We start from the raw sequence: 24,769 nt of genomic DNA, 5'->3' as shown, positions 1-24,769 counted from the left end.
AAGGTGCTAAAATTGACATGGCACACCATCTGTTTTTTGACAATCGATAAGGCAGTCCACGCTGCTGGCTGAGGACTCACATCCTTCAACGAACCCACTAATATATGACCCTTCCCAAAACTCCTGTGGCACACCTGCAGACCATTCATGAAACCACCAATGTGTTACATCACAATGGTTGAAAATTGCTGATCAGCTCTATCTCGTTTGGAAATACTTCAAGTTAATCCTGTTTTCAGACCTGTGAAGTAGGCTAAGAGAAGAGAAACTAATGCAGGGTCACCAGTACCTATGGGTAGACTTGAACTCAAGTCTTCCCATTCCTAGACACCACACTACACAGGGGGAGCCATGATTATGATATCCACCCATAACTCTCTAGTACAGTAGTTCTCAGACGTTTAGCACTGGGACCCACTTTTTTAGAATGAGAATCTGTCAGGACCCACTGGAAGTGATGTCATGACCGGAAGTGACATCAAGCAGGAAAGTTTTTCGCAATCCTAGGCTGCGATCCTACCCACACTTACCCAGGAGTAAGTTCCATTTACTATCATTGTTAAAAGCATATACATAGTAGCCTGTTCAAAGCACAAGACTAACATTTCCCCAGATGCAGTCACGTACCATGGTAGCATCAAGTCTAATATATTAAAAATAAAGTACTGAAATGAATGGAGACCCACCTGAAATTGGCTCGCGACCCACCTAGTGGGTCCCGACCCACAGTTTGAGAAACACTGCTCTAGTAACCACACCCACGTGGCTCAGTTTCTCTTTCCATAGAGTTCAATACATTTGTCAGCCTGGAGGAGGGGGACTTCCTTCTCAGGTGTTTTTGGGGGCCTGTGTTCATTGGATTGGGACCATTCTGGTGGCATTGCATTCTTCTTAGTCTTCAATGTGGATTGAGGCATGGTCACCTACATGCAAGCAACCAACCATGTGGTTTCACTTTCCATAGGGCTCCATGCATTTTCCTTGGTAGATATCAGCTTGCCTGTTTCACAACCCATCAACAATCAGGTTGCGGCACACTGGTGGGTCCTGACCCACAGTTTGGGAAACATGGCTTTAGGCAAACCATTCTTATCACCTCAGTCTTCCTTATCTGCAATTTGGGGATATTATGGAAGATTCATCTTACAGGGCTGTTGCAAGGGATACATAAAAATAATTATTGTGAAGAAAATGCTCTATAAATCATCATCATCATCATCATCATCATCATCATCATCATCATCATCATCATCTACAGTCATTGTATGCCCATTCTAAAGAAATGCAGCAATACATGCCAGGCATTTTCAACCACGGTACCTTGGCACACTGGTATGCCGCAAATGGTCTGCAGGTGTGCCACGGGAGTTTGGGGAAGGGCCATTTCTTAGTATGGCCAATGGGGTTGTGAGCCCCCACCAGCAGCAAGGTGTGCCTTGTCAATTGTCAAAAAACTGATGGTGTGCCTTGACCATTTTAGTACCTTATCAGTGTGACTTGACAAGAAAAAAAAAAATTGGAAATCACTGATACACACTGTTAAACAAAGGCTTCTAGATAAAACCAACTCTGTTATGCCTGGAGTGTTTTTACCATCAAGGGTCTACATCAACTACATTGGGGGGGGGGGTCCCTTTTGGTTGCTTTGCCAAGAAGTATATTTGCCATTTTGCCTCTAAGCACTCTCCTAAGACCAGCTGAGCATAACTAGCTTGTCTCTTGGGTTTAATCTTCTTGAGGACCAGGGCTTTAGACAGATGCCTCATGTTCTGAGTCTGGGTCATAGCCCAATAAACTAATCTACGATTGTGTGCCTTCAGGGCTGTGAGCCAAGGGAGTATGGAGTGTAGCATCAGACCCTGAGACTGGCAGGCTCTGTTGGGCCTCTCAGTTGGCCAGACTGAGTGTAAGTCCTGAGAACCTGGGTGCCTCTTACCTGATCAACCGAGTACAGCCTCTTACCTTTAGGGCCCATCTTGTGCATCTAAGAATATATACTCTAAGTCTGCCTCCTGGCTCAGCTCAGCTCAGCTCTCCTTGTTGCCAGATTACGTTGTGAGATTGTAATGTGCACCTGAGCCCTCTGCCTGTGGATGTTGTCTGGAAATGTAACACAACCTTTGCTAACAGGGAGCAAATGAGGCAGAATTTGTAAATGAGATCCTGGTTTCCAAATATGACTTTAAGAAGCAGAAAACCTCGACCTGCGTCTTGTCTTAACAGTTCATTAAGTAAAGAGCAGCGAGTGTTAGACAGTGACTTTAAAAAAAATGATAGATTTTTTTTTTTTTTACTTGGAGTGAAGTTCCAGCCATTAATTTCAAACGACAAGGACTGAAAAGCCAGGAACGGGTTCAGTGTGGATTTAAAATAAAATAAAATAAAATTTAAAAATGACATTGGTGATATAATTAAATTGGATTTGGGAGTGTTGCTGCAGAAAATGAAGCACAAGTTTTATGCCAATCCTTAACTTGCTTGTGATGTTAGAGCCCAATCCTATGGACTCTCAGCACCAGTGCTGAGCTCCAGTGCTGGCACTGGGTGTTGCAAATGTGCCGTAAGGCACACCTGCGATGCCCTGGGTCAAGTTAGCTCCCGTGCCATCTGACTCTGAGCCCGGCACTGGCCAGACGCCACCCAGAGCTAGGTAAGAGCTTGGGGTGGCAGTGAGGGCTTCAGGGACAGGGGGAGGTGTTCCAGGGCAGAGGGAGGGCAGGGTGGGGGAAGGAGTGGAGAGGGAGGAAGACGGGACTAGCAGAGCTCTGCTGCGCTCCGCTAACTCCTGAACTCTGTCGGGGCTGCCAGCCTGACATAAAGTCTCTCCACTCCACACCAGCAAAATAGCTGGCACAGACTTGAGAAACCCTATTGCAGGGCTTGGGGTTTCCCCTAAAGAGACCTCCTATTGTTTCTCCACACCTGCTGGATGCAGCGGTAGCCATTCTGCTGCCGCCGCTCCAGCGAGTTCCAGAAAGCTTAGGATTGGGCTGTTAACTGATACCCCTCCTGGTGGGAGAGCTGGAAGCCTCTGGCCACTCTCCCCAGGTGATGGGTGGCTGCAGTAGCACAACCGCTCTTCGTGGTGTTGCCACTGACAAAAGTGTGTTTTGAAGCCATTTCTGCCCAGTGTTGCACATACGCGACAGGGAACAAATGTGTACACCTGTGGGCTGGGCGTGGGTTGAGGCCTGTAACGGAGATGTGATCAACCTCACCTGCTTTCTTGGGACAAGTTGGAATCAGCATCAGTCTCCTTGTGACTATTGAAGACAATCTTGGAGTTGTTGGCAGAGCCTCTGGCAATGTCCATTATGTTGGGGGTGGGTTATCTAGGAATAACTTTAGGCCAGCCTTAAAGAAGGGGTGGTGAGCCTTTATTTCTCCAGTGTGGACTGCAAACAAATTCTCACGTTGCAGACACCATTTGACCTGCCTTGCTTCTGGGTTGACAGCTGGGGAGGAGTGCAGTTGTTACTTATTGCTGGAGGTTTTTGAAAATAATAATAATAATAATAATAATAATAATAATAATAATAATAATAATAATAATAATACAGGTATTTATATACCGCCTTTCTTGGTCTTTATTCAAGACTTTATTCAAGGCGGTTTACATAGGCAGGCTATTTAAATCCCCGTAGGGATTTTTACAATTGAAAGAAGGTTCTTTCTTTCAAGAGCCACTACATTCAAGGTGTTTCATTCCGATCTGGCTTCACATTCTGGCCTCCATCCTCCCACGCTCAGAGCAGATGGAATAGCTCGGCTTCAGCTTGTCAGCTGCTTCAAGGTCACACGGTGCCGGTGGCCTCAAACTGGCAACCTTGTGGATGTTATCTTCAGGCAAATGGAGGCTCTACCCTCTAGACCAGACCTCCTGCCAAATAACAAATGGTGTTATTTATTTTACTCAGAAGTAAGCCCACTGTGTTCAGTAAGACATAGGCTGTAAATCTTACTCACCCGAAACAAACACCTCTACTAATTGGATGATGAGTTTAGCCCTAAAGCTTCCAGTTGTTTGTCCTTGGTGTATACCTCAGATTTTTTAAAAGTCTTCTGTAACCAGGGCCGGCCCCAGGAATGGTAGGACCCAATATGAGGCATTGCACGTACACCCCGATAGAGCTCCCCCTATTCACAGAGTAGTCACAGTGAGCCCAAAGCTGATGGTGCCATGTGTGAAGCATGAGACCCAGAAATAGTTGTTGGTGATGTGATGAGTCACCACCATCCTCTTCCCAGGGACCCATAGGGCTGTTCAGGCACAGGAGGACTGCATGAACACACCACAGTGGTGTGGAGTCCCTCAAAAGCACAGGGCCCAATTCAGTCAAATGGACCGAATGCCCCGAAGACTGGCCTTGTCCGTAATGTGCGAATGCAACAAGTGTGCTTCTTTCAACAGACATTCATTTATTTTATATTTATTTTGGAAGCTCAATATCATGCTCTCTGCTGTCAAAGTGGTACTTAAAACAGGACAAATTACAGTAATAAAAGAGTTTTGAAAGCATTAACGGCTACAATGATAAAACTGCTGCCATATAAAATATCAGGTAGAAAAGAACTCAAGCCCATTATCCCTCAGTCAGACTAGACACCTCCCTGAAGAAACACATTTCAGTCAGCCCTCAGAACCAATTGGACCAAGATGTAGCTCCTTGGGAATCTTGGAAATTCCCAGATTACACCAAGTTAAGCTAGGTTCAGCCAGGCAACGTGGAACATTGTGGTAGCACCCGTCTACCCATTTGCTGGGCATGGAGGAGTTCTGGGTATGGTTGTGGGACTCTCTCGGGTGCTAGATTGCTAGATCTCTGGTGCCAGTTTTCTCCTTGCTTGAGAAAGGGTGCTTGCTTTTCCAAGTCCTTTCAGGCAGGAAGAGGTAGCTGGGATACTGTTGCAAAGTTCTCTCCCCCCCCCCCCAGTGGTGTAGATCAGTGGTCTTCAACCTATTTCATGCCATGACCCCAATAAATAATGAGACTGGGAACCCACCACTGATCCCATCCCTCCCAGGACCTGATCTGCCCACGCCTGTCACCGCCTACTCCCTGCCCCCGTAATGCCCTCCCAGTACTGTTCACTGTAACCAAATATTGGAGCAGAAAGAGTTCCCATGAAGCCTGGCGCTAGTGAAAGCTATTTTAGCACAGTTGCTAAGAACCTGAGCAGGATTGGGACACAACTTCCTGGTACCGGAAGGGGGTACTCCAGATGCCTCCCCATTGACCTGGTGGAGCTCTAGTCCAGTGGTCTTCAACCTTTTTCATTCCCATAAATTGTTGCAACCCCACAACTGAGGCTTTGCAAACCCAAAGCTGGAACACTGGTGTAATTGAAGCTGGTGGATGAATGCACAGAAAAAGGAAGGGAAGCAGGAGGGGGTTGGAATGAAGAATCAGGAGTGGGTGAGCCAAAGGGGCTTCATTATTTGCAAGGCTAACATCGAGGATGATGGATGACTAGCATTTTGCTTCTTTAGACTGATCAAATGTTCGCCGTTGCTCTCCGACAGTTCTGCCCAGCCACACGTGTGGAAACCCAGGACGACTCCAGAATGGGATCCAGCAGGGGACCACATTCAGTGTCGGCGACAAAGTGCGCTACAGCTGCAATCCTGGCTTCTTCCTGGAGGGGCACGCATTGCTCACTTGCCACGCGAGCTCCGAGAACACCGCCTCCTGGGACTTCCCGCTGCCCTTCTGTCGAGGTGAGTGCCAACTTCCCTTTTCTCATATCGATTGGTGGTCCTCGTGTCTTGTTTCAGAGCGATGCGGTAGAAACTCAGGAGGCTTTCTCGAGCCCGGAGAGCAGGACCCCAAACCATGCTGTGAAAGTAATTTCAAGATGCCAGCGCCGTTCTGAGATCTCAGCAGATTCTGCTCTCCATTTTCCAAGACTCTTGTTGCAGCCAGAAGGCCTCGGAACTTGCATGTTAAACGAAAGCCGAGACTGTCAATCATCTCAGGAGCAAATTTTGCATTTTTTCTGCACGTCCACAAAATTATGGGATGCACGTTGTCCTTCAGTACAATGGTCTGGGTAAAATCTGGGGTGGGGTGGCTTTCATTTCCTCCCTAAATATATGGAGAGCTTTTTAATCCACTTGTTACTCCCCCCCCCCCCCCCAAATAGGACTGGCTGGTCAGTAAATATGCAAAGGTATTGTTTTACTGTAATATTGGCATTATCTTGAGAATTCTTCCTCCATCCCACGCATCCCCTGCGGCCTTCAGTCAAGTATCTTGCATTGATCCCGGTATTGACTCTGTGTTCGCGTAATCAATTAGCAATTCTGCACCAGACCATAAATCTTGCCTTTAAATTGAACAAATGCGGTTTGTCTGGTGATCTACATTCTTAGTGTTTTCCTCTGTGAGCCTGTCCGTTGTGATGTACGTAGCCAGCTGCAGAATTTTTTTTTAACCTGGCGCATAGCTACTGCGGTCCGTTTGGGTTACCGGTGCCCCCAAAATGAGGGGTGTGTAGCCAGTGCGGCTGGGCTGATGCCGGCGAGGGGCTGTTCCACCTCCTTCATTTTTCATCTCCTAAGTTAGCCTCATCCATCTCGACTCCTTGGTGGAACTGCATGCTGAGTTGGTGCTTCCACCCAGAGACCTTATTTTTCACCTTGACTGTGGGAAATAATCATTTCATCTTGGCACTCAGCAAGCACTGGATCACATTTTAAACATTTTCTTTTGCAAAAGTAAGGTGGGGGGGAGGGAAGCTGCAGGAGTGGAGGCCAGCATTGCATGCAGACTGAGCTAGAGAGATCATATTTGCTAACGGAAGTGGTGCTGCTGCAAAACTTTTCTCTGGGCTGGCGTTCCAGTGCCCTTCCCAGCAGCTGGCACCCTTCAGTCTCGGAAGACTATGGTGTCACGCTCTGAATGGTGGTTCTGGAACAGAGCGTCCTCTCCAGTGCGCGGAGCCTGGGTAACGTAGATATGGAGGATAGACTGTTTCCCATGCAGCAAATCCCCCCTCTCCACGTCGCTGAAATGGTCCAACGGAAAGGCAGAGGCCAATATGGTTGGTTCCAGCGGCGTCGCAGGAGTTGCCAGAACGTGGCTGTGTTCAGCCATGAACTGCCTCAGGGACTCCGGCTCCGGATTTCGCCTCGAGGTTGACTCCTGAAGCCTTTTCCATAACTGGATGTAGCCACAAGGCAGTGGAGGTTTGGGATCACAGTTGTCCTTCTCTCAGATGAGCTACCTTCCCAGGCTGACGAGTCCCATCTACCCGGTGGCTGTTTAGTCGCCTCTTACGACAAGTATATCCAAACTGAGGGCCTATTCTTATCCCCAGCCCCCAGGGAATGAGACGTGCCCTTCCCAGCACGTCTCTAATTTTCACAATACAGGTATGTGTCATATACTAACATTCCGATAAGTGATGGACCACATATATGACGGTGGTGCCCCACTGTCCACTGCCACCCCCATCCTATTGCTGCCATTTTTAACCTTTTTCTTTCTTTTACTGCCATTTTTAATCACACCCACCAGTCCTGTTTGGCGATCACGTTACGCCCTATGCCTAAACATGACCAGGCAGGCTGGGCAGTGCAAAGCTGGCTTGGGCGATATTTAGCAAAAGTGGCTGACACGGGGTGGGCTGCACCAATCGCTGGCGAACCCTGACACCTGGCATGATGGAAGGCAGCACCATCCATCTCACTAACTTAACTCAGGGTCGACCAGAAAGATCCAGCAGCACCTTGCCTCCAGGGGGCTACAGGAGGGGTTGTGGCGTGGGAGTGGAGGGTAGTGAGGGGACCAGTGGCATATATCCCCTGCCCCTTGCCCCCGGGGCAAAGTCTGCAATGGCGCCCCCCGCGGGATGCTGCCACCCCCTCACATGTAAATTCACCACCCCTCCCCCGCTTACCTGGAGCGCACAGAGCCTCGTATGACTCCACGACGCACCGGGGAAGCCTACTGAAGCTCGCCCAGGCTCTTAGTGCTTCTGGGAAACTGGAGTACAGTTTCTGACTGCGTCAGGAGCCTCAAAAGGCTTCCTGGGCAGTCGTAGAGGCGCGTGCGACTCCATGCCCAGGGCTTTTGCCCCATTCATTCAATGGGACATCCGCTACTGAAGGGGAGACAGGACTGGAGGTCTATGATCACATAGTAGCAAAATCACTTAGCGATGGGTTTTGGTGAACCCATCTCCGTCATTAAGCTACGTATGCCTATAAAGTGATTTTTGGGGGGGGAACTCACTGTGTAAATGTGCACAAGTGGTTGAAACAACTAGTGGTTTCACTGCCCATGTCATTCCCAAATCAGTGACATCATTATGTAGCCATTTTGAATGAGATGTCTAGACCCATGTGGTTTGACGGACATTCTGCGATGTCATGTTGACTACATTGATCTTACTCAGTTTACGATCTCTGATCTGCTGTCAGGGGTGGCCAACCATTCAACTTTAGGGCTCCTGGACCTTCCAGAATTGTGCGGGGGTAGGGAGTTTCAGCAGTTTGCACCTGCTGAAATTCCCTCCTCTACACAGTTGTTAAAGCTCCAGGAGCCCTAAAGTTGGAAGGTTGGCTACCCCTGAACCATATGATGGAAGGGAAAAATGTGGCATGTAAAAGGTGGATACCAAAGAGACAATGGCATTGAGTGTGGATGAGTATTTAGAATGAGCAAAGTCGTGTTCAGGAAGAATTTGTGTCCCACTTGAAGTAGCTGCTTTCATCCTAAGAACGGAAACGGGTGGGTTTTTGGAAGAACCCTGGTTGCCTGCAGACTGACAGCCCTCCACAATGGCTGATGAGAGCCCATCCTTTCCTGCTGCAAAGATGTTTCTCCTGTTTTGCCATGTGGTGCTGGAGCACAGAAGATGTGCGCTCCTTGACCCTGTATGTTTGGATGCCTTGAAACCTGAGGAGTCATTAATCACCTTCAGGAACAGCTTGAATTTTCACAAGGCGCCTTTCTGCTGCAGAGTCTGGGTGGCCTGCTGGTGGGTGGGTGGGGAGCTCTGACTACTCCTTCCCTCTGCACTAAATAAAGACCTCCCTGCTCCTCTGTGTTGGATCAAAGGGGGCCGCTCACTCCGACCATGCCGCACAGTTTGGGTCTTGTCAATGGATGAATAAGCCTTGAAGAGCAAGAGCAATCTCTTTTCCGTCTGCAAGGGTCCAGAAGGGCATCCACAATGGCTGCCCCTTTCTTTCCAAGATTTGGAGGTGGCCCCAGTAGCATAGCTATGGTGGGAGGTATGGGAAATATTGCAGGCGCCACAACACGCTGTGTAACCAGCCCCCCCCCCCCATTCGCCATTGGAACCATTCGGGGCAGCAATGGCAACACTCAGAATGGCTCCGATGGCGAGTGGGAGGGGCCAGTTACACGGCACATTGAGGCTTCTGCAATACTTACCGCACTGACCCCCCATAGCTATGCTACTAGGTGGCCAGAGCTGATCTGCTGCCCATCAGCCAGCTGAATAGCTCTCCCTTCCCCCATGAGCAGGTCCCTTTGCCTCACGGTCCTCTGTCAGACTGTTGTTGACACCCATTCTAAACCAGGCTGGGAGTATCACCCCTCTATTCCCAGCTTTTTTTTCTCCCAAGTTATTGAGGATCAAAAACAGTGGAGGAGACACGAGCGGGGGAGGGGAGTTTCCCAAGTCCTCTCTGGAAGGACTTGGGAAAAGGATCACCATGTCAACACCCTCCCCAGCGCCGTGACCCCTAGCAGCTACTGTGGAGGCAGAAGTGATGCTTCCTTCCCCATTCTTCATCGTGTTCTCATGTCCTCTTTGAGGACAGCATGGAAGGAGAGGATGGGGTAGTGGGAGCAGGTACAGAGCCCCAGTTTTCCACCTGTCCTCATCTGGGCCACTCTAGTGCAAGCCTGACCTTGATGCTTTCACAGAGGGTCTGAGCTGGTCACGTGATCTGTTCTGGCCGGTTCCCATTCAAGAGGCTTATTTGCGTTGCTTAACCAATGACCCTTCAGTTTCCCTCTTTGACTAGAGTTTGGTGAAGGTGGTGCCTGTTCTGAATGCTCTGTGGATGTCACTCAAAAGGCCATCACCTGAACCGCTGCCTGTTCCGTACTGACAAGCACGGAACGGTTTATGTGGGAAGGAAACAAAGGTTGCCTGAGGCAAGGGTTGGACTAGATGACCTATTAGGCCCCTTTCAACTCTATGATTCATTGATTCTATGTATCTGGATACATCTGGAACATGAAGGTAACTAGGCCCTTGACAATGCGCATTTCACTCCTATGCCAAGTACCAAGCACCTCAACCAAGTTTCTTTGTGGAGGCCATCTCCAGAAATCTGTTGCTTCCTGGGAGGCAAACTACACCTTTTCTTTTAAAGACAAAGTCCCAGTGAGTTGGGTAACACAGTGGTTAAAGTCAAAATCCCCCCCCCCCCAGCCAACATTTGTGAACAGATGCCACGTCTTGCCATCTTTCCAACAGTTTTCTATTATTCAAATGCCAAGGAGCTGCCATTTGTCTAGAAGGGATGACAAACGCTGATGTTTTTGTAATAGCTAATTGATCCACTAATGATGGATCGATGTGGCAGACACAAGCCGTGAGAATGGCCATTAACCCTCTGGTTGGAAGCTCAGCTGGCCTGCAGTCCCAGTGCCATCTCTTTCTCTCCACGATGCAACACTTCCACAAGCTATCACAATGAAGGAAAATAGCGTCATATCTCCCAAATGATTGTGTTGGTGAACAAAAGTGGGGCTGTTTAATTGAAGCAGAATAGTATTAGAGGAAACGGGAGCAGGATGGCAGATTGCAATACAGTCAATTCTTGTTAACTGCTGGGGTTAGGTTCCTTAAAACCCCTGGGAAAATGATGCCACACATGGCCTTCCTGGCCTCAGAACACCTCTGGATGTTACTGGAAGAGTTCCAGTCTCATCTGGAGGTATTCTGAGAGTACTCTGAGAGGGCTGTCCAGATTGGCGCTTAGAACCTGTGGTGGGTCAAATCCACATGTCCGGAGATGAGGAGGACCACTGTAATCACTTTGTATGTACAGATGGAGCCTATTTATTCGCGTTAGTTACTATTAGCTAGTTACTTAGTTAGTTAGTTACTATTAGTTGGTTACTATTTATCTACGTTAGTTACTTCCGTGACTTGGCGTGATTAACAAAAAACGCGTTGTGCTAAATTCCATAGAGTTACGCAAATACACTGCATCCTGACACTTCCGGATGGAAGGAAACTAAGGCAGCTGTTATCAATCCCCTCCGCTCCGTACTCAGCCCTCCCTGTTGCCAGCTGTCCCACTTCTTTCACAGGTGGGATGCCGATCATTTAAGTGCCCTATGTGTTTCTACTTAGAAGTAAGCCCCATTGTAGTCAATTGGGCTTACTCCCAGGAAAGTGTGGAGAGGATTGTAGACTAAATCTCATGCTTTGCTTGGTGGGAAGGCTTGCTTGTGTCCGTGGTAGCCTGCACCATTGGGGGGGGGGGTTTGCTTGTGTCGGTGATTGCCTGTACCATGGGGGGGGAGGAATTCAGCAAATGCTCCTATCAGGGGCTTGCTGCCTGGCCAGCCCCTGCCTTACCTGGAGGTGTAGGGGGGGCGGAGGACAGGCAGGGGAGAGCCACAGGAGGCAGACCCCACCAGTCGCCCCTGCGGGCTGGCGGGGAGACATGGGTGGGAGGAGGAGCAGCCCCCAGAGAGGCACTCCCAGAAGTGCAGGGGTTCTGGGGGATGGACGGGGGAGAACCCCAGCCGCCAGTGGGTGCAAACCCCCGGCAACCCCCACAGATGACCAGGCACTGCGGGGAGCCGGGGGTGGGGGGAAGAACAACCCCCTGGGAGGCGCCTGGCCCCCTGCCCGCAGCAACGCGGCTCCGGCGATGGCCGCACATCGCCTCACCCGTGGCTGCCCGGGAGGCGGGGAAGGGAGCTCTGTGGCTGGGTCTGGTGGGGGAGGATGAGAGGGGAAGCACACCAGCCCACAAGTGGCGCCACCAGGGAGGGCGCCTCCCCCGTGCATGCCACCGGGTCTTCTCGCCCCACGGGGGGGGGCTGAGCCAGGAGCAGGGCGGCGGGGAGACAGGCGGGGAGGAGGAGCAAGAGGCAGGCCGGGGCGCAGAGCTGCTCACCTGGCGAGCAAGCCTCCCCGCAGACTCAGACAGCAGGGCGGGGTTGGCTCCAGGACCAGGTGCACAGGCTGACTGGGTGAGAGAGGTGGAGCTGGTAACTCCATAAAGGCCGGGGAGGCCAATGATGATGAGGAAACCGGGCAAGGCTAACAGCCAGGAGGAAGGCTGCATGCCCATGAGAACCAGGGTACCTTAGAAGCCAAAGAGGGGGACCCGGGTGGATCTAACCCCCCCCTTTTTGGACCTGAGGCCACTCAGCCTCACCCCAGGGACGTGCCACAGGGTGAGTCTGAACCCCTTTTTGGCTGGAGGACCCTCAAACCCCCCCCCCCGATCTGACAACTCCCTGGGTTTTTTAAAGCAACCCCCTGTTGCTACCACACCTGCCCCTGCGTGTGAGTGTGAGTGAGAGAGAGAGAGAGAGCTCCACCTTGCTACAGGTGTTCTGGCTACATAGGTTTTCCACAGCCCCCCCCCCTTCAGCCTCTTTGCAGGCTTAGGAGCTCCAGGAATGTTACTGTTCCTTGCAAGGGGAACCTCTTCCAGGGCTATTTCCCTGCCTGGGCGAGGCGGAGCCTTTTTGCAGTGTTTTGGGCTGCCTGGAAATGGAGGGGAGCGCAGGGCAGGGCAAAGGTGTGTGTGACTTTCAGTACCCCCATGCCCTTCACACTGAGACAGATAAAAAATCCGTGGATAAATAGGCTGCACCTGTACTTTACCATATGATGGTGTATTCGTCTTTGCCCTGCACTGAGGTTATAGTTCTCCAAGAAAACAGACTCAGAAGAGGAAGCAAGGATATAATTCTCCAAGGGAGGGGGGTACACAAACAAACTTAGAAGAGGAAGCAACCCTCAGTCTTCTCAGCAAGACCTAAACATTATACGTGCACTTCATGACTGCATCAGCTTCAGATATGCCTCGAGCCCAATTCAGATTACTGGTTATTGCCAATACAGTTCTGGGCGACTTGGGTCCAGGATACCTGAACCTGCTTATACTCTCTCTTGGATGCTCTACCTCTCATCCCGTGGTCGATGGGGGTGCAGGACAGCGTCTTTTCAGTTTCCCCCCCACTAACTTTGGAAGTCCCACCCCAGTGAAGTCCAACTGGCCCTGACACTGCCTGCTTTTAGGCAGCTGGTTAAAAATATATCTGTTTAGTTTATTTTGCTGGCTATCTGCATCTGATTTTCTGCCTTGTGTTTGATTGATTGATTTACATGGCTGACATTTTATTGGGCTGCCTTATTGTGAATTTTAATCTGCGAGCTGAGTTAGCAGTCTCTTGAATGGGACTGGAAGGCAGCCTAGAAATCATTATTGTAAATAAGGGGTACGCACCCTGTTCAAGGTCCTGGGTTTGACCTTTAAAGCCCTGAATGATTTGAGACATGGGTGGCATTCAGGACTAGCTTTTCCTATGTAAACCTGCCTGAAATTTCAGGTCTCTTTGGAGGTTATCTCAGTGGATGATCTGATGGTGTTCAGGGAAAGAGAGTTTGCAGTGGTGGTTTGCTTGGTTATTGAGTGCCCTCCCTGGATGGGTTTGGCAGGCACCAGCTCCTGTTTTTATCAGTTAGATAACCCATTAAGTGCTTTTCTATTCCCCAAACCTTTTAATGGATGATTGGTAGCTGGTGCTGACATTAGCCTCTTCTTTTCCCCTGATGTTATTTGATCTTAGACTGCCTCTTGGTGTTTCTGCTTAAATTTTTTCTTCTCTTTTTATGGGGTTTTCATTATAAGTAAGATATTTTAATAGAAAGCATTCATATATATTTTAAATAAATAAAATAAATGGAAACTAGGGACTCTATAGCCTGAGTTGTCTCAAGTTCATAGGCCGCGTTGGCCAAACTTTCAACTTTAGGGCTCTTGGACCTTTGACAATTGTCTAGAAGAGGGAATTTCATCTGTAAGAAACTCCCTCCTCCACACAATTGTTAAAGGCCCTCCAGTTGGAAGGTTGGCCATCTGTGTCATAGGCAGTTGTTCTACATTCCCACCTTGGCAGGTCTCTCAATGCACTTTTCACCAGTTCTGAAAGCCCCTGGAAGGTTCTCAAATTCCCTGCATAGCAAACAGAATGAGAAAATGTTTCCTAGTCCCAAAGGAGTTCACAGTCTAAACGGAGGCATCTGCAGCAGCCCCTTGGAGGGACTTTGCACTGAGATGTAAAGGGACAGGTGGTCTCGCCCTGCTAAAGATAAAACCATCACCTTAACAGGTGCCTCTTCACCCAATTAGCAGGGGAATTAAGAAAGCAGTCCCCACTGGGAAACTTCAAATACTTCTGTCAAAATGCCACATATGTCCTTCTTCCCAAAGCTGTGTCCAGTTTCGCTGCTGACAAAATTCAGTGCTAACCTGTCAGATGTATGCTAACCTCCCTGGATGAATTGTAGTGGTCTTTTCAAAATTATTTTCACACCTCTCAAAATTCCTTGGATGGTGTTAAAATAGAATCATATAGTTGGAAGATACCTAAAAGGTCATCTAGTCCAACCTGCCTGTAGCAGGAGATCCTCCTAGAGCATCTCCAGAAAATGCTTTTTGAGCCTCTGCTTGAAGATACCCAGTGAGGAAGAATCCACCACCTCCCTCGGTGTTCACCTTCCACCTCCATTCCTGAGGTGGCACCTCTCAGATGTGCCTTGAATTTTGCCCTGGTTAAACGTGATTGGCAACTCTAAGAGCATAAGAAGAACTTTGCTTGATCAGGCCAAGGGGCCATCTAGTCCAGCTTCCTGTATCTCAAGGTGGCCCATTGGATGTCTCAGAGCCCGATCCTATGCATGTCTCCTCTGAAGTAAGTCCCATTATTGTCAATGGGGTTTACTCCCAGGAAAGCGTGGATAGGATTGTAGCCTCAGTGAGTGAACAGGGCCACAAGAAACCTGCATCCTGTTGCCCCTCCCTTGCATTCAGACTGCCTGCTTCTAAAACCAGGAGGTTGCATGTACTCATCATGGCTTGTAACCTGTGATGGACTTTTCTTCCAGAAATCTGTCCAATCCCTTTTTCAAGGCATCTAGGCCAGGTGCAATCACCATAGCATGGCAAGGAGTTCCACAAATTGCACACTGGGCAAAGCAATATTTTATTTTGTCTGTTCCAGTCAGTTTTAGTGGTTGTCCCCTGGTTGCAACTCTGTCTGTGATGATGCCATAGCACCAGACCTTCTGAGTTTTTCCTCGGGGTGTGTGTGTGGGGGGGGGGGGGAGAAGCCCTTGGTTTTGCGTTTCATCTGGCAACCAGGATACTTGCAAAGTTTAAAAAAAAATATGAGAACCGGAAGGTGAAATCTCTTGCTTCTTTATTCGGGCTGATTTCTGACACCTCCTGGTAAGCATTCGCATTTTGTTCTGTGGTTTCAAGCCCATTCCTCTGCGACCACAGGAGCATCAATTATGCACTGCCACCTGCAGTCCATTAGAGGCAGAATTGCCCGGAGAATACGCATCCCGCTCTCGAAATGAGGATCACGTCCCTGCACAGGCAGCTCTGGATTTGTGTTTTCTTCAGCCAGTTGATTGTTTTCCAGAATGATCACGTCCCTTTATCTCTTTTGCCTGTTCCAATTAGCTTTATGCAGCCGCGCCAAGCTATCTTGTTCTCCACTAGCATTCTACCAAGTTTCCTTGCTGTTAACTCGAAGGCCGGCAAGGAGAAATGGGGGCAGCCAACTGTCCTTGCAGGAGTGAGTCAGCAGAAATGGCCGTCTTCTGAATCTCCCTGCAGATGATGGTGCATTAACAACCCCGGTTTTCAAACTTCTTGCTTTTAGGGAACATTTTTCTAGTTGTTTTCTGCCAAGGAATTTCTGCCTGTCTGCTGAGAAGCACCACACACCACCGAGAATTCTGGGGCTGCCTTTGGAAAGAGCGTGGAAACTTCCACTGCTCCGGCGTGCAGCAGCCAGACTCTTGTTGCCAGATTTTCCCAGCCCCAGGTTCATTGAAATACAGCCGGCTGAGACGCAAGACGGCCGTGGTGCCAAAGTTTTCGGCAGTGTTGCCAAAGTTGTCACACAGCCTCCCTTGAGAGGACCACTCGTTCAACTCGCTGCCCACGCTGTGTTGGGCAGCCAAAGCTCGGCTTTTTAACAAGAATTTTGGGGCGGGATTAATGGTCTGTGATTTCTGCTGAGTCGCTGTCTGTTCTTTTGTGGGCTGCGTCATCATTTGGGTCAATTTTTATTTTCATTTATTTTTTTCCTGTTATGAGCCACCTGGATGGAAAGATGGGCATAGATTTTGAAGGATGGCAGTCTTCAAACTGTGGCCCAAGGTGCACTGAAATATTTGTTCCAGTAGTGCAGTGGTGGCAAAGACTGACTGTTCCACCCCACAGCCATTGGTTTGCATGCTGGATTGTCACAGAGACTCACACCAGGGAGGTGCTTCTGCTGCATATTGTCCCAGAAGGCTCTGTGCCCCAATTTCCTGGGGAAGCAGCTCCCTGGCTCAAGGTTCTGCGATGATATACACAAAAACTTAGGAGTAGAATGGTAAGGCTTCACCACTACTGTGCCCAGAATTGAATATTCTGGTATGTCAGACTCAACCTATTGGCTGAAGAGCTCCCTAGAGCACATAGAACACTCTGGTGCTGGGTGTGTGTGCATTGTAGGGACATTTGATTGTGATGAGAATGTCTTTTCAGAAAGCCTCTCCACCCTTCCTGGTTAAGCAGAGGTCTTCAGCAGCTGGGTCAGGGTCCAAAAGTTAAGAACATAAGAACAGCTCCACTGGATCAGGCCATAGGCCCATCTAGTCCAGCTTCCTGTATCTCACAGTGGCCCACCAAATGCCCCAGGGAGCACACCAGATAACAAGAGACCTGCAAGGCTTCCTGGGAATTGTAGTTAAGAACATAAGAACAGCCCCACTGGATCAGGCCATAGGCCCATCTAGTCCAGCTTCCTATATCTCACAGCGGCCCACCAAATGCTCCAGGGAGCGCACCAGATAACAAGAGACCTGCAAGGCTTCCTGGGAATTGTAGTTAAGAACATAAGAACAGCCCCACTGGCTCAGGCCATGGGCCCATCTAGTCCAGCTTCCTGTATCTCACGGCAGCCCACCAAATGCCCCAGGGAGCACACCAGACAAATCTGGCTTTGACATAGCCCATTTCTAAAATCAGGAGGTTGAAGTTGACTTCAGATGATGAGATGAATGCCCTGGTTCCCCATCCCCTTACTTTTGGACACTTGGAACCAGATTCTCTGCTGGTTCAGCAGCCTAACAGCCACTGGGACATCCTCTTGCTGCAGCTTTTGTCCTTTCTTTGCAAATGCAATTCCCAGACACCCATGTGCTGAATGTGGATTTGGTCTTTTTTTTCTTTTCTGGAGATAGTCAAGCCTCCTACTGAAATTGGCATGTGCCCACTAGATTGGGCAGCAAACATACCTGACCAGGTAAAGGGGTGGAATGGCAAGGTCAGGTGGTTTCCTCTCATCCAATCAGGTTCTAATCAAACCTGATCAAACTTTTTCCTTGCTTCCTTGCTTCCTTGCTTCCTTTCTTTCAAGTTTAAGTGCAAGGCTGTTTGTGTTTTGCTAGATCTGCTGTTGGAACCAGCTACTGCAGTGGTTCTCAAACTGGTGGGTTGCAACCCACCAGTTTGTGTTACACTTCCCCCGTCCCTTTAAGGGGCAGGAGAAGGGGAGGGAGGTAGCTTGTGGGGGCGAGGGGGGTGTTTGTGACTTACTTTGTACAATGTAGGGCTGCAGCAGGCTGCAGGGGGTGTGGGGAGCCCTGCGCAGCCCTCCGCAGCGCTTCCCAACGCTTGGAACCTGCAATAGAAGCGGGCGCAAAGCACCCTAGCCTAGGGATCATGTCACTGCCCTAGCCCCTCCCAAGCAAGAACTTACTGAGGGAGTAAAGCTCCCTCAGAGTTTGAGAACCACTGAGCTACTGGTTTGTGGACGTTGCACCCACTTACTCTCCAGTAAGCGCAGAGACTGGGATTCCTGGGTCAATGAAAGCCGCTGTTTCTGGCTAGTTGCTTTTAGGGAGTAAATTTTGTTCTGCTTGCCCTTTTCAGTCCAAGTCAGCCTATGGAACTTCTCTATACATTGAGGTTGTGTGTGTTGCTCTTGAGTAGCACCCTGGCCCCCTCTGCTGGGTGTCACTAGTTCCTGCATTCGGTTTCATCGCTCTATGTCTTTGTGGCAATCCAGTTGAGTTCAAGCATTTTCAATCAACTGGCTTTGTTCTCTCTTTTCCTGCTCCCTCCCCCCCACTTGACTGAATTCCTGTTTTCTTTTGATTTTAATAAATTAGTTATACTTTTCTCTCTTTGCTTGCTTAGTCTGTCTTTTTGGGTTCTCATGTCTGATCGCTCATGGGTGCTCCTGCATTGGTTATTTGAAATAAAAACTCCTGTGTTCTGTGCTATCCTTGGAAGGATTTTTTTCCCATCCCCCCATGTGGCTTCTTTAGTTTGGGGTGGTGGTAGTAGATAGCTCTGCCAGTTTCTCTCCCCCAACCTATTCGGCTTCTTGCCCAGTAAAAAGGAAAACTGGAAAGCAGGAAGGGGTGTGCGAGTACTAACCACAAGGCACTACTCCCCTTGGTCTGTAGCCTTCAGTTCCCATTTCTGACAGGTGGGTCATGGCAGGGCTGCCACCCCCATTTTAAGGCACAGATATGTACGTTTAAGCAGTAGCCAGGGCTTAGGCATCTTAGGTGATATAAATCCTGCTGGTGATTTTGGCTTTGGAGGGGTTACTTTAGTCAAGCCCTCCCAAACTTTAGTGGGACCCAGTGGTGTCACCTGGGGCCATGGCACCAAGGGCAGCTTTATCTTGACATCACGTGACATAGTGAAGTCACTTCTGGGTTCTCCCGGAGGAGAAGGTGGCTTCCTCCTCTTCGTGTTTGGTGAACAGGAAGAGGAGGAGACCGGCGGTTGTGGCTTCTCGATGTGGCCCCTTCGTCTTCTCTTTCATTGAGCCTTCAAAGGAAGAGGAAGGGGCACAGCGGCAACATTGAGAAGCCACTGCGCCAAGCATGAAGACAGAGTTCTGACTCAGGAAATGTCTGAAGCACTCTTTAGTCAGCAAACATTCACAGGAAGCCTGTTCACCGACTCATCCCCTCTCCTTGCCTTGTGCGTTTTCGGCTTATAGCATCTGGCTGAAAGCAGGATGCATGATCTTTTGTAGGACTGTAAACCAAATAAATAAAGTTAATGGGCTCCGGGGGGAGGTGTAGGGGGATTCCCCTGGTATCCACCATTTCCTGTATCTGTGGCAGGGGCAAGGATACATCCTCACAGATATGGGGGATGCCTGTATATTCAAACTGCTGATAAAATGATGATCCTATTCAATGGGCCGCTAATTTGTTAAGTTTTGCTTGCAAGGATAAAATTCCCCAAAGACGCCATTCTCTCTAGTTTTGAGACAGTCAGTTGTGAGTCAGGTGCGGGCAGTATGGAGATGAGCTTTCCGAAGCCTTGTCACTTAGTACTGATCCTACTTGTTTCAGCACCGCCAGCAGACCATGGATGGAATCCTCGATTTCCATTCCGTCTGAACTTTGCCCAGTTCACTTTGATTTCCGTTCTGCTCCCTTCTCCTTCCCCATCTCATATTTTTTTTTGTTCAATCAGTAGCAGACAAAGAAAAATGTATTCAAAACCATATTTTCCGAGTATTTTCACATATTTCTATACAAACTGCTGGCGCATTGATACATCGCAAAATATACATTTACATATGTATTTTTTTCTACCGAAGGCATAAAATCTGTAAGCGTGTCATTACCCTATAAAATCCAATCCGCTAGAGTGCAAGAGAAGCAGTAGCGTAGCTGGAGGGGGGCAAGGTGCTGTAGGTGCTGCATTATGACATATATGTTGGCCCTCCCCCTTGTCACCAGAGCCATTGCAGGAAGCGATGACAGCATGTAGGAGATGCTGTTTGGTTCAATGAGCACCTGTGCATTGCCCTATATGCCCAGAATGGCTCCAGTGGCGAGTGGGGGGGCACATACTTACAGCACCTGCAGTACTTACCATTTTGCCTCCCCCAGCTATGCTACAGAAGATAGATAAATGTTCCACCACAGAGGTCAGTAGGAGAATTTGGGAGTACCCCTTTCTGGAAAGACTTGTGTCTTTGGCCGTCTTTATTGCACTTGCCTGCACACAGCTTACCAATGTTAACAAAGGAAAACAATTCAGGACTTGACCCTGAGGGGCCATGCCTAAAAGCAATGACTTTCAGAGTGTGTTCAGGGCATCCTTGGGATTTTGCTTGATGCTTATTCTGGATGAGAAATGGTGGGACTCAGTTTGCGGAGAGACAAGCCATCCCAACATTTCCTACCTTTCTTTGTAACGCACAGCTGCAGGAGAGAGTTTAGTGCAGTGGTTCCCAAACTGTGCGCTACGGTAAACTCACAGGGCACTGCAGGATGTCCCTGTTGGCCTCTTCTTCCTGGCTCTCCTAGGTATAGCCATCTTGAATTGATCTCGTGCAATCCAAGATAGTATCACCTGGGAAAGCTGGAAAGAAGAGACAGTCTTGAAAGAAGGGTGCCATGACCATGGTAAGTGTGGGAACTGTGTGTTTAGTATGTTGTAGGAGATTGATGCGAAAGCGAGAACAGTGATAAAACAGAGCAAGTCTGTTTCTCCTAAGCATGATCTAGAACAGCATTTGTCTTTCACTGTACTGCTTCACATAGTCCACCTATTCGAAGTACACGGGAACGTAAGAAGAGCCCACTGGATCAGGTCAAAGGGTCATCTCGTCCAGCTTCCTGTATCTCACAGTGGCCCATCAAATGCTTCAGGGAGCACCCAAGACAACAGGCACAACCTGTGTCCTGGTGCCCTCCCCTGCAACTGGCAATCAGAGGCAGCCTACCTCTAAAAGGTACCACTGAAGGTAATTGGCAATGACATCACCGCCAGTTACTTCTGGGTTGGGAGGCCAGATGCAACACAACAGACACCAGTAAGAGGCTCAGGATGGCCAGGAGAGCTTTTCTGAGGGTAGAAAACCATTATTGCTGCTTGTTGTGTCATGTTCCTGGTTTTGCTGCTGGGTAGGCAGGTGTCCAGGGGTCCCGCAAGTACCACCAGACACCACCGCAAGTACCACTAGTGGTACCCCTACCACTGGTTGAGAAACACTGATCTAGAATGCAGCACGCAGGGGTTCTGTGGAAGATTCAGAGGGAATCCTTGCCCCGTATTGGCCGGAACAGTTATTCCTGAAGGTGGAAAGGTTGACAGTCATTGGCTCGGAGGGAACCTTCACTGACAAAGGGGGTCAGACTGTTAATTGAAAGAATAATGGCTATCCTAATAAACTGTTAATCAATTGTTCACAGGTCCAGACAAGTCAATAGGTTGCTCCTAGCAATCCATCACGCCTTCCCGAGAGGGAGGACAAAATTGGCTCATTTGCGTCAGTAGCCTGAGAGCAACCATCTCATTCAAAAACCTGGTCTGGGGTCCTACCTATGACTACTTTTCACCACATAGTATTGGATTTGGGGGTCTCTTAGGAAGGAGGAAGGTAGAGATGTTTTGTAAACTGTAGATGCTTCATTTCAGAGGTGAGCTTTACAATACAGCCCCATAGGAGTGGGGTGAAAGGCGGACCTATATGTCTTTTACTCAGCAGAAATGGGCACAGGGGGCATTAAGGTCTTGCTTAAATGGGTTTTGGCACATCAGGGAGGCACAGTGCTCTCCATGTGAACATTTTGACTTCAGCCGCGATCTCGGCAAGGGCTTGAAAGCCCCATTACACCAGGATTGATTCTAGAGCTCTGAGCTAAAAGAGGCCATAAATCCCTCGGAGGAACAGCCTCCCTTCTTGAGTTACAGCCTGCATTTGACAGGCAGGGAGGATACAACAGGGTGAGCCATTTGAGAAGGGAGAGGTGCACTCTCTTGGCCCCCCGACAACAACAATTAGCACGGAGAGGGACAAAAAGCCCATCTCTTTTGCACTGATCAGGAGGGGAATGGGTTGACTGGTCAAGAAGATTAATGGTAGATTGATTTAAATCACCAAGAAAAATGGCTAATTAAATCATTGACTTAAAGCAAAACTTTCCAAGCAAGTGCAAGGTTTGATCATAGCTTTCTGGGTTTTCCATGACATGGAGGCTAATGATGACAGGTGGTGTTCTTGATTGATAGATGGAGTCTACCCATCTGGTGATGGCGTCTGGCCTAGATGTCTTTAAAAGGGAATTGGACAGATTTCTGGAGGGAAAGTCCATGACAGGTGACAAGCCATGATGGGTATGTGCAACATCCTTGTTCTAGAAGTAGGCTTCCTCGGAATGCCAGGTGCAAGGGAGGGCAACAGGATGCAGGTCTCTTGATGTCTTGTGTGCTCCCTGGGGCATTTGGTGGGCCACTGTGAGATATAGGAAGTTGGACTAGATGGGCCTGTGGCCTGATTCAGCAGGGCTCTTCTTAGTCATAAATAATGAGAATGGACTCTGAGCCCATCAGGTAATGAATGGATGCAAAAGAGGAGTAAACAGGCATCCAGATGGTTCAGTGAATAGCAACTGTAGTGACTTTTCACAGCCCAATCCTATCCACGCTTTCCTGGGAGTCAGCCCCATTGACACTAATGGGACATTTCTGAGTAGACGTGCACAGAATTGGGCTGTGAGTCCCTGCCAGTATCAAGCCATGATATATGTTCATAATAAGCTATTGAGTTGCCTGATAAAAGATGCTTTCCTTGAATTTCGTAATTTACAAAGAAAAGCAGTGTTTTGTAGTTTGTAAAAGAATCATGTGGTCAGTTGTAAGAATTCAATTCAATCAGTTTAACAATTCAGTTCAGTTCAATTGATTTAAGAGGCTGTAAGTTTAAATTCACATTTTATTTCAAACTAAGTGATTGTTTTAACAAGGGGAGCAGGCAATACCTCCCTTCCTTCCTTCCTTCCTTCCTTCCTTTCTTCCTTCCTTCCTTCCTAACTGGAAATAAACTGTGTTTGAGGGCAGCAGAAGAGGTGCTGAAAGTGGTATCTGGCTGGCTGGCACCCAAAATGTTGGACATGGCAGCTTTTCCAGGTTGGGGACAGACAGACAGACAGACAGACAGACAAGCAAACCAACCAACCTCCTGGTAAACCCCCTGAAAACCAGTTTGTTTGGGCCGTTTCCTGTCTCTGGGAGCTCCTGGGACCTCAAATAGCCTCCAAAAATTATCAGAATGCTGTTTCTCCCAAATTCAGCCCGAGTAACAAATTAAAACACTTTATTAAAACATAAAGACATAATTAAGAAATACAGCAATCCCCAGAGTGATCTTGCATAATGTTTAAAACCATTAAGAGAGATTCAGTATGAATAATAACTCATGCAAAACCATCTCACTATCTAATATATCTGAATTATAACAGCTTTATTCTACCAAGACTGTATAGACTGACTGAAAAGGGAAGAAGCCAAACATCAATGGAAGGGCATCTACTTTGAATGCAGAAGGTTCCAGGTTTAATCCCCACCACTTCCAAGGTTAGGGCAGGGAAAAATACCTGCCTGACAGTTTGGAGCGCCGCTGTCACCCTGCGTTGATAATGCAGAGCTACACGAACCGATAGTCTGACCAGGAGCAGGTGACTTCCTGTGTAACTTTTATTTCAGCTGGCGCCCTAAACGCAAAGCTCTAGCCAGCCTTTCTCTTCAACTCAAGCCTAATTACTGGCCATGTTGAGATCTTGTAACAAGATAGATTAATATTTTGCTCCCCCCACCACCAGTGTGTTGTATGTGGGAAAATATTAAAGCCAGCATCTCCTATTCCTGAAACAAAACAGGTTCAGAGGGCAATTGTCGCATGCGGATATTGTAATGCAGAAAATGGCAATGAGAAGGGCATTCATTGTGATACACGTTTGCCTCTCCATTGGACATCTCTCGTATATGCAGTGAGTCCTCCTTATCCATGGGTTTGGAACCCATGAATTTGACCCGCTGTGGGTTCCAAACACACATCTAGTGGTCCCATAGAGGGAATGCCATTGAGGAGCAAGAAACCAGAACTGTAGCAGCGCAATGCTGCTATGGGAAATAACTAAGGCTTCTGGGGCCTTGTTGCTTGGTGGGAGTGCAGAGTGCACTGAGAAAGTTTAGACTATAAACAGGGGCAGTGAGGAGCAGAACAATGAATGAGACACGGCAGACATTCATTCAGAGGGTTGATGCAGGAAGAGCTGAGCCGGAAGTAGGACGGTATGAGATTGAGAGAGAAGTCCGTCCTCCCGGCTAGCTTCCTCAGACTTTTATTCATTCTTAAAACACATGATGCAAAGCTATGCAACAGGGAAAATTACTGAAGGTTGCTAAGGTTATACTGGCTGCCTACTAGCTAGTTCTAGCTTGACCACAATACACATTCCTGAGTTATGATTCTGTTGTTCACAGCACTGGGTTCAGAGTCATCACCAAGGCCAAGAGTTTGCTCTTGCCGCGCAGGCGCAGAATGTGTTCTGCTGTTGCCACATATGCCAAGGCATCTCAAAACCTAGTGCTTGTGCATTCTATATTTACTACACAGAACTGCCTGTCAGAGTCCTTCTAAGGCAACCTCCTTGTGACTCAGAGCAGCTCCAGACTCAACTGGGTGGCACTTCTGGTGAC

General features: G+C 48.6%; 1 protein-coding gene across 1 annotated transcript in view; it reads left to right on the top strand.

Annotated features, from left to right (window-relative positions):
- The window catches only part of CSMD2 (CUB and Sushi multiple domains 2), a 594,109-nt gene that overhangs the window by 179,491 nt on the left and 389,849 nt on the right, over positions 1-24,769 (top strand). Inside the window, exon 4 of the mRNA XM_066638160.1 lies at positions 5,525-5,719. Within this exon, the coding sequence (XP_066494257.1) occupies positions 5,525-5,719 (195 nt within the window). The remainder of the gene's footprint in view (positions 1-5,524; positions 5,720-24,769) is intronic.

Source organism: Tiliqua scincoides, chromosome 10 (assembly GCF_035046505.1).
Source record: "Tiliqua scincoides isolate rTilSci1 chromosome 10, rTilSci1.hap2, whole genome shotgun sequence".
Lineage (NCBI taxonomy): Eukaryota > Metazoa > Chordata > Lepidosauria > Squamata > Scincidae > Tiliqua > Tiliqua scincoides.
This window is presented reverse-complemented; position numbering and strand designations above follow the sequence as displayed.